This window comes from Alosa pseudoharengus, unplaced genomic scaffold (assembly GCF_046254945.1).
Source record: "Alosa pseudoharengus isolate Yale_2024_CS ecotype anadromous, Long Island Sound unplaced genomic scaffold, YU_APseudo_1.1 YU_APseudo_1.1_scf_3, whole genome shotgun sequence".
In the NCBI taxonomy this organism is placed as follows: domain Eukaryota; kingdom Metazoa; phylum Chordata; class Actinopteri; order Clupeiformes; family Clupeidae; genus Alosa; species Alosa pseudoharengus.
In genome coordinates this window covers 4,153,706-4,163,705 of record NW_027468718.1, presented here as the reverse complement: position 1 = coordinate 4,163,705, position 10,000 = coordinate 4,153,706, and the positions used below count along the sequence as shown (strand labels likewise).

The 10,000-nt window shown below is 38.9% G+C and overlaps 1 protein-coding gene across 1 annotated transcript in view; it reads right to left on the bottom strand.

Moving 5' to 3' along the window:
• The window catches only part of LOC143100969 (uncharacterized), a 56,598-nt gene extending 55,289 nt beyond the window's left edge, over window positions 1-1,309 (bottom strand). The window contains exons 1-2 of the mRNA XM_076264558.1: window positions 1,268-1,309; window positions 1,032-1,062 (exon numbers count right to left, since the gene is read on the bottom strand). Coding sequence (XP_076120673.1) covers window positions 1,032-1,062; window positions 1,268-1,309 — 73 coding nt within the window. The remainder of the gene's footprint in view (window positions 1-1,031; window positions 1,063-1,267) is intronic.
• Window positions 1,310-10,000: the final 8,691 nt, after the last annotated feature.

The window sequence follows — 10,000 nt, the reverse complement described above, 5'->3', positions numbered from 1 at the left end:
GTATTCTATGTGCATGTAGATATCACACTTCTCATACCTAGTTTTGACATTACAAATAAGGTAAGTTAAGTATAACTTTGCATTCAGAAAATGTAATGTTATCAGACTTCATTTGACTAATCGCCATTTTCTCAAACTTCAGAGGAAGGACAACCATGCCAGCAGCAACAAAAGGTAAATACCTATTACTACAGCATATTGTATCAGTTTATACACATTAAGTCGAAATGTTGGAACTAAGAAAACAAATGAGGGCGAGGGAAGTCAAAAGGCTACATAATGCATGGTGGGCTAGCTTCAGTAGATGTCAGGTCTTTTTATCTGTAGGCAGTTTCAAAGCAGTTGGTAAACGCTAGTTGTGGTTGTTAAATTTGACTATGTAAATATTGTGTTTGTTTTTATGCCTTACTCCTAAGACATACTTTCACAAAACCTGGTGTTATATTGGTTAAACTAACACCACATTTGTAGTTGCTAGCACATTATGCTAGGCAGCTCATATGCAAAGATGGCTAAGTAAATTGTAAAAGTGAGCCAGCATAATGTGCTAGCAATTACGAATTTGGTGCACATTGAGTTAGCAACAGTTCATTTCCCTTGAAGGAATAACTTCTGCTGTCCAAATGTGGTAAACTGACACAATACAAATCGTTTAATATAAATGTCTTCATTTACAGATTAACATGCTACGACGAAGACAAAATCCCATGCGCGAAGCATGTGACCATGCACGTAATTGCAGAGACACTGAAATGCTGGAAGCTAAGTTCATTAGCCCTAAAAAAGGTATGTAATATTTTAAACTGGAAACAGCAGGAAAACAGAAATGTTTGCTAACAGCTCAGAACTCTGTAAAAGATGTTCAGTTGTGTCTTGAGATCTACTCATTCCTCCACAAGGCGCTATTTTAAAAACTAGCTTCAGACAGGCAGTGTCATATTCAAGTTCACAGACTACAGCACTTTGTTTGTTCAAGTAATTCTGCGCTGGTTTTGAGTAGTGTAGGTTGCAGTATAAAGTGAGAGTGTTATCATGTACAAGTGTTGAGAGTTCGCCGACATGCTGCAAACATTTAACATATGTCCCCGCTCGATAGTGGTAAGAATATGCTTAATTTATGTGTCAGCCTGTGCGCTGTTTGTTTACACTGAGCAAAGGTCACAGTCATTTGCGTGTGAACAGTAATTAAGACCCAACCGTGGATAAATTCGGCGTTAACAAATTGTCTCGTTCACATGCGGTGAAGGCATAGCACAGACAAGCTCACAAGACGCTGTGAACTTTTGTCGAACACTTTGGTCGTTCGCATGTTTGTTTGATGTGTAAAGGCGACGTGATGTCGGGTATTACATGCACATCAAGCCAGAGGTAATCATGCATGCCTGTGTATGCGCGTGACTACATGTTTATTTACTGGTTTGACTAAGATTTGCAGTCAGGACGCAATTTCTTGCTTGTTCATGTAGGCTACACCTGTTGAGAGTTCGCCTACATGCTGCAAAAAACATGTCCCCGCTATTGGTAAGAAATATGCTTAATGTGTCAGTCTTGTGCGCTGTTTTTGGATACTGAGCAAAATTCACAGTAATTTACGTGTTAACAGCAAGTAATTCAAACTGAACCGTGGATAAATTCGGCTTTAAAGAACCCCTATGCAGGTCTGGTTATTCCTTCGCTGTTTCTGGGTTTTCGCCTGATTTGGGCTCGCATTATTCACGACATAGCTCCCCCTGCAGCTTCGGTAGCAAGTGACTGCTACGCTAAACCCCCAATAGCTAGCGAGCTAGCATCAATAAACCAAGCTAAACACATAGGGCTCACAATAAAACGGTCGAGCAAAAGTCACATTACAAAAACGAAGTTCACCCAAAGGTAGGCTACTTACAATTTCAACAGCAACAAAGCCAAGTCGGAGTCCGTTTTGCAGTCTTCTTAGAAACTACAATCTGACTAAATCTGACTACATTTTCGAGTATTTCCGCCGAGTTACATCCGGATGTGTTCCGACCGTGACCAGAAAGTTGCATATTCGGTTTTTCCGCGGAGAAGCACTAGGGGGAGACGAAGCACCCACCAAACGACCCAAAAAATGTTGTAGAACCATCAGAACGACTCTCAACCTGCATAATTAAGGTAATTTTTGCTAAAATTGTTGCATAGGGCCTCTTTAACAAAGTCGTTGTCTCGTTCACATGCGGTGAAGGCATACGTTGTACGTCAATGTTGCAATACATTTCAAGGAGCTGCATGAATGACGGAAGGTGTGAATGAAGTGGCCACTGTAGCACAGACGAGCTCTCAAGAAGACGCTGTAAACTTTTTGTCGAACACTTTGGTCGTCGGCAGGTTTGTTTCATAGATGTGTAAATGCTGGCGACGTGATGTATATAATCACTTGTAGACATCACACCAGTCATGCCTGTGTAGCAGCTACAGTAGGCTATGCTCGTGGCTACGTTTATTTAGTGGAAATTTGAGTAAGATTTGCAGTCAGGACACGATTTCTTGCTTGTTCATGCTCAAGATTAGAAAATAATGCGTATAATCGTGTGCTTTGAAGTGTTACTTTTAAACATGGAGTGAAGGTGGCTTGATTCAAAGATTATGTTTCAAGAGATTGTGGACTTTAGCTTAGGCCATCGATAACAGTATTAATATACTGCAAAACTGCTGCCTATCTAATACAATCTAACCAAGTGTTATTAATCTTATACCAAGATCAGAAACTATATGCCTTGGTATTGTTTTCAGTATAATGAGTTATACAGAGTATCTAGACCTCTATAGTTTCTGATCTTGAGGGTTCCCTCTCAGTAACAACGTGAACAACGCACATCACACACTCACCAACCAATCCTGAACAGTTCGGACAGTGTATGACATCTAGGTGTAGATGTGAAATGTACAAAGTGTATGACATCTAGGTGTAGATGTGAAAAAGTTAACTTTCAGTTCAAAAGCAGCGGTAGCATAGGCTAGTGTTGTTCAACAATGAGCTAGGTTAATAGATGGAAGCAACACAAATAGCAAGGGATCTTCAAATTAAAGTTACAACGATATCTGTGCCTTAGGCAGAAGGGATACTGTCTATGTGCACATCTGACTGTTTGAAAATGACAGCGCAAATGCACACTTCTCACTCTCCACACATGCATTTCTCGTGGTAAATGTTTGTCTATGCTTCCCTCCAGATTGAATTTTACATTACATTTACGAGATCTTAGCATTGAGGCAGATATAGAATGATCAAGCCAAATAACAGGCCATGATGAATGCTCTGCAAATAGGCTAAAATAAATCAACTGATGTACCCTATTTAGATGTGTTGAATTTTTTTGTATGCACACTTTTCCCTATGAGAAACTTTACTAGTAGGCTACTGGCAATAATTCAAAACTACTTTCACCTCTGCTTTTACATGCAAATTTAAAATAGAAACCACTTGTGAATAACCAAGATTTTTTTCATGCGGGTATAATTTACAGGGATTGGACTGGTATGATTTATCATAGCCTACTTTATCATACTGGCATGATTTAAAACATAGGGTGAAAGTGAGAATTCATGAAGCACTTTTGAGAAAATGTCAAAATATTGAGATATATATTCTATATTGTCAAATAGACTAAAAATATTGCAATATTATTTTTAGCCATATCGCCCAGCCCTAACTGGTTCCTGATTTAAGGCCTAAGTTTATATGCTCGTGTATGCTGATGAAGTTTTTTGTACATTTCTGACCCACATTCTGTTTTTCAGGCCGTGGTGTCTTTACCTTAGCACCATTCCAGCAGGGTGATTTCGTGGTTGAATACAGAGGAGTAATCATTGATGCAGTAGAAGCTCAGCATAGGAGGAAAATCTACCATAAAGCTTGCTGTGTCTTTTTGTTTGACTTTAAATGGAAAGGCAAATGGTGGTGGTAAGTTTTAGGCTAATAGGTAAAGTGCTACTGCCAGTTCCAGAGGTCTTACTAAATGTACTAACTGGATTAAAAAAAACTGTAAAACTCTTAGGGCGTTAGAAAATGAGCCTATTCCTCAAAAAATTGGAGTGTTCCTTCAAAAAATTGCTCTTGTTGATTTTAATGCATTTTCCAGCATTGACGCAGCATTGGAAGACAACAGTCTTGGGAGATTGGTGAATGATGACCATAAGACTCCTAATTGCCGCATGAAGTTAATTGAGGTTGATGGTAAACCACATCTCTGTTTGTTCGCCCTCCGTGATATTTGCCAAGAAGAGGAGATCACTTATAATTATGGCGGAACAGACTGGCCATGGAGAAATGAGGTGAGATCTAGCAGCGTTAGCAATTTCTGTTTAAAATAATAACTTTATTAGATTTAAATTAGAATAATAGCTTTCTTCGATTTCTGTGTACTGCTTTTCAGTTTACAAACACCTGTACTTTGCTTGCATGGTTTTATTATTAATCACTGTCCCAACCTGTGAGTGATCCCTTTCTAAGTTAGCGTGCTTCCATCCAACTTGCTAATGCACATTTTATCTATTCGAATGGAAACAACGTGAAATGCACATCAAAATTTTGAATGCGCATCAATATTTGATTTGCTAGAGGCGGGGTGGATCCACTCTCGATGCGCATAAGGTATAATGCGAATAAAGTTGATGGAAACAGTTTATTCACATTGCGTTATGTAACCTTCAGAGAATCTCAGCCATCTCTGGCGCTTCCCCAACATTAGGCAACTTAATGTGCTCTCTTGCTTGTTCCTGTAGAATAAAACAAATTTAATTCACACATCGGTGCACAGTTGTTTCAATATTTTCAATAACAACTCTGTATTCGGCACACGTCGCAAGTTTATGCAACATGCCATTCCTGTAGAAAACCTGTAGCCCAATTAAATGCCTGCAGGTATGACTGCTTTAACAATAGAATGATAGGGTAAAACATCATTCCTGAATACTGAATATCATAATATATTAGCCTAAAATTAATGTGCAGTAAGCAGAATGTAGGCATGGCTGCATGTGACATTTCTACAGATCAGAATGATATATGCCTAACAACTGTTTTGAGTTAAGGCTATAGTTAAGCTTATTGAACACAGACATTTACATCGATAGTCTGGCGTTATAATTTATTTGCCTCGGGTGTACTGTGGAGTGGGTAAGACTGTTTTTAGTGGCAGGCTAACACATACTGATCACTTGCGCTAGCCTAGCACCTGCGAACTCTGCAACTAGAACTATTCTACCTCAGCTTGCTATGCATTGTCATTATTGAAGTTGAGTATGTTTGTGTGTAGGGTTTGTAGGTTTTTTAAGATTTCTTTCACTTAGTCCCCACAACTAATGCTTTATCCTTTCTTAACTTGCTTCTAATTATCATATTGAAGTCAGGTTTGTGTGTAGGGCCTTCATGGTTTCTTGCACCCGGTGCCTATAACTCATGTTAAATAAAATAATGAAAGATGGCAATTTAAGTGCAAGGTGAAAGTGTTTAGAAGGTTGTTATGACTGACGGTCTATTTATAAGGTACACGTTAACACTTTGTGCCCATGTCTTTCTCTTCTTATCAAGGGTGAGGATGCCACTTGCAGCCTGGAAAATGTGCCTTCTACCAGTGACCTCCCAACATCTGCCACTCAGGTAACATAATCAGTCTTTGCCTGTTGTGGAAATAGTATTGTGAAGCAGAATTTGACGGTCATTAGGTAGGCTAGGGCCACAGTAATAGCGCTGGTGCTTACACCTCATGTGAAACTAGTTTGTCCAGCTATCGTTCTGCTCACTGTAACATAACTCCTGGAGCTGTATGTAAACTATTGCTAACTAGCTAGTTAGCCACTAATTTGAATTACATGCAACTTTTACTGCATCATACTAGGAGAGAGAAAATGCCAGGCAGAAAGTAACCATTCTTGTCATCTCATGAGAGAGGCTGCTTGTATGTCTGTTAGCACTACTTTGCTAGCCTAAGTAACATTAGCAATGGGTACAGTTTATAGCATACATGCACTGTTTTAAAAAAAGATACAAATCTAAGTGCAAGGTGAAGGTGTTTAGAAGGTTGTTATGACTGACGGTCTATTCATAGGGTACATGTTAACACTTTGTGCACATATATTTCTCTTCTTATCAAGGGTGAGGATGCCACTTGCAGCCTGGAAAATGTGCCTTCTAGCAGTGACCTCCCAACATGTGCCACTCAGGTAACATAATCATGATGTGTCTGTTAGCACTACGTAGCCAGCCTAAGTAACGTAACCTTTGGGTACAGTTTATAGCATACAATTTCTTCCCCTTTGTCTTACAATATATGTAGTCTTTGCTTTCACTTGATTCCAACAACTGATATATCCTATTGAAGCTGAGAGTAGGCCAGGGCTTTTTGAATTCTATCAATTGGTCCCCACAACTGATGTTTTATCCTACCTCACTTTGATTCTAACTGTTTTATTGAAGTGAAGTGTGTGTAGGACCGCTTGAGATGCCTTTAGTTGGTCCCCACAACTTTGTGTGTGTAGGACTTTTTCAATTGGTCCCCACAACTCCTGTGTTATCCTACCTCAATTTGATTCTATCTGTTTTATTGAAGTGAAGTGTGTGTAGGACCGCTTGAGATGCCTTTAGTTGGTCCCCACAACTTTGTGTGTGTAGGACTTTTTCATTTGGTCCCCACAACTGATGTTTTATCCTACTTCACTTTGATTTTAACTGTTTTATTGAAGTGAAGTGTGTGTAGGACCGCTTGAGATGCCTTTAGTTGGTCCCCACAACTTTGTGTGTGTAGGACTTTTTCATTTGGTCCCCACAACTGATGTTTTATCCTACTTCACTTTGATTTTAACTGTTTTATTGAAGTGAAGTGTGTGTAGGACCGCTTGAGATGCCTTTAGTTGGCTAAGATATGCCTGCTTGACAACGGGAGACATGGAACTAACGACTGGCCTTTGGCCATAGCAACCATCCATTTAGAACTAGTAACGGCAGTTTGTGCTTTGTGGCGGAAAGAAGTAGTTCTACAAACCATAGTTTTAGAGATTAAAACTTTTCCATTATAACAGTAAATGAACACAATGCAAGTGGCAACAGTGGAATAAGCAGGATAATGGACTTCGCCCTTTTTGACGCTTCGCGTCGGGCTGTTTATCATCTAGAATGTGTATTAACTTTGTATAGTTAAACAGCATGTCGTCCATTATCCCTTACATATACAACCCAGGGTTCCCGCGGATCCTTAAAAAGTCTTAAAAAGTCTTAAATACAACTTTTGGTTTTTAAGGCCTAAAAAAGTCTTAAATTGTCTTGGATGTCTTGAATTTTCGAAAGGGAGGTATTAAATTTGCGTATGGGAGTGAAATAGAGCGAGTGAAATGTCTCCATCAGGTTTCGTGTATTTAAAAGGCAATTGTATAAGTGACTATGAGGCTACGGGAGGAAGTGTAGGGGTTGCAGAGTGAAGATGTTTTTCACGGGTGTGGTTAAAGGTGTGAAAACGGTATTAATGCAGTAGGCTATGAACAAATATGCCTGACGTTTTCGTGCAGAGGCCTGAGGGATACGCAGGTAGCCTACGTGAGCGGGAGAAAGCGTTGGTAAGCCAGTTAGCGATAGGTTGGCCATACGTTCGAATTTAGGCCGGACATATGGATTTTAAAAGCCCTGTCTGGCATCCGGCGCAGCCTCAAACCGGACGCTCATTTGTCCTCCTTTTTGGAGTTGCACTGGGCATCTAGAATCTTTGCTCGGACGCAGCAACGTTTCACAAACTATGGACGCGAAGACTGCTGGTCAAATTATGCGCAGTGCTTCTGTCACTCGTCTGATAATTTGCTGTGCAATTTATGAAGGAACCACGGACTGACATAAAAAGAAGACAAACGTTTTCGCAGTCAGGAGGAAATACTGTACATGTTAAGTTGATCTTTCCAGCGTGTGTTGCTGGCCTAGCCTAGGGAAGAAAATATCTGTCTAAGTTATAATACCTGTAATATCTGTCAGCAGCTTTCTTGCCAGCGTTTCCCAGTAGGCCTAGCCTACTTCGCAAAAGTTGTGAAATATAACCGCATATTTTTTCAATGTCGGCGACTGGCTACATAAAAAAAATGTGCGTTCATAATACGTGCATGTCTTAATTTAAAACAAGTCAATGGTTTTACAATGTTTCAGTCAAGCTTTGATTGGTTTAGATAAAATGTAAAATGTAAAATGTAAAGTAGTGGATTAACTTTAATTTGCTGTGCTGCATATGGGACAAGATGCACATAGTAAATTATATAAAGTAGGCCTATTAAAATATTTAAATAGCTTAGTCTAACTTTGATAAAAAATATTGAAGGGAATCCAGTCCAGTGCCTTTGGCAAGTAGCCTAGGCTACTACAGACACTGGACTGGATTCAGTGATAAAACCTCATTGAAATCCATGTACCATGTACAAAGTCCTGTTATTTTGAAAGCTTGTTATATGGTCTTGTCTGAAAAATTGATTGGTTGCGCCAATTCTATTATTTATTAGGCTGGCAACACAAGGTTTAAGGAAATCGTATGTTTTACGTGATTGGTGTTTTGTTGTTGTGTACTGTAGATGATGTCGGGTCACTTGCCGATGTATCCTTACAAGATACAGAACAGCTGGGACCCATGTAATTTCCAAAAGGTATGAAAGGAAACACATAGTGATATTTTCAGGGCCATAGTGGGACATTTTACAGCTCACCTGTTCAGTCACAACATTTCCAACACCCTTTTGTCTTACAATACAGTACCCTCTAGAATTATTTGCACCTCTGCTAAAGTTGACTAAAAAGGGGAATATAAAATCATCTTTTGGACATTTATCTTAATGCCATAAGTAAAAAAAATTACGAAATATCCAACCTTTAAGGACACCAATGTTCTTTGTGAATGAATAATGTATCAAATAAATAAATGTTCTTCCTTAAAATACAGGGGTCATAAGTATTGGCACCCCAATGTTAAATTCCAATAGAGGCAGGCAGATTTTTTTTTTGAAAGGCCAGTTATTTCATGGGTCCAGGATACTATGCATCCTGATAAAGTTCCCTTGGCCTTTGGAATTAAAATAGCCCCACATCACATACCCTTCACCATACCTAGAGATTGGCATGGTTTTATTTCAGTTAGCCTATTAGCTGGTTTAATTTGCATTGAGCTCAATGAGCATCAAACCAGCTAACAGGCTAACTGAATAACACCATCCCGGATTTCATGAAATACAGTGCCTAGAAAAAGTATTCAGCCCCATGCTTAAGTTGACTAAAAAGAGGAATAAAAAAAATCATCTTTTGGAAATGGATCTTAATGCCTTAATTACAAAAATGAGGTAAAATCCAACCTTTAAGGACACCAATTTTCTTTGTAAATGAATAATGTATCGTAAATAAATAAATGTTCTTCATTAAAATACAGGGTGCATACATATTCATACCCCTATGTTAAACGTATGTTGAATTCCCAATATGCATTGTCCTATTGAAGTTGAGTGTGTCTGTGTGTAGGGCAGAAGTAATTGTTTACCTCAAAAGAAAACTAATTCCTGACATTACTGTAATTAGTTTGGAGTGAATAAAAGGCAGAAGTTGAGTGAAGTCAAAGCGAGTTTATTACAGTCTTGTAATACTGTTTAAGGTATGAAGTATAGTAAATCTTAATGAATAACACATACAAGAAGTATGAAGCACATGTGGCCACACAAGAATGATGATGGGTGAGGTCTGCAATGGGTGTCTATGATCTGTCTACCTCTCTTACAGTAGGAGGTAAGTTGAGGCTTGTCACACATATATGTATATGGTGCATCATATATATATATATTTATATATGGAAAGAGATAAATACCTGTGTGTGTGTGTGTTTTTGTATCGTCAAGTGGGAACTCCAAACTGAACTATTTGTATCATCGTAGGGATGAAATCCAGGTATCTCATGTTTTCAATGGATACAGGCCCCAGTTCACATTTGCTTAGCATTTGATTCAAAGTTTTAGTTTGTCCCAAGTCATGACA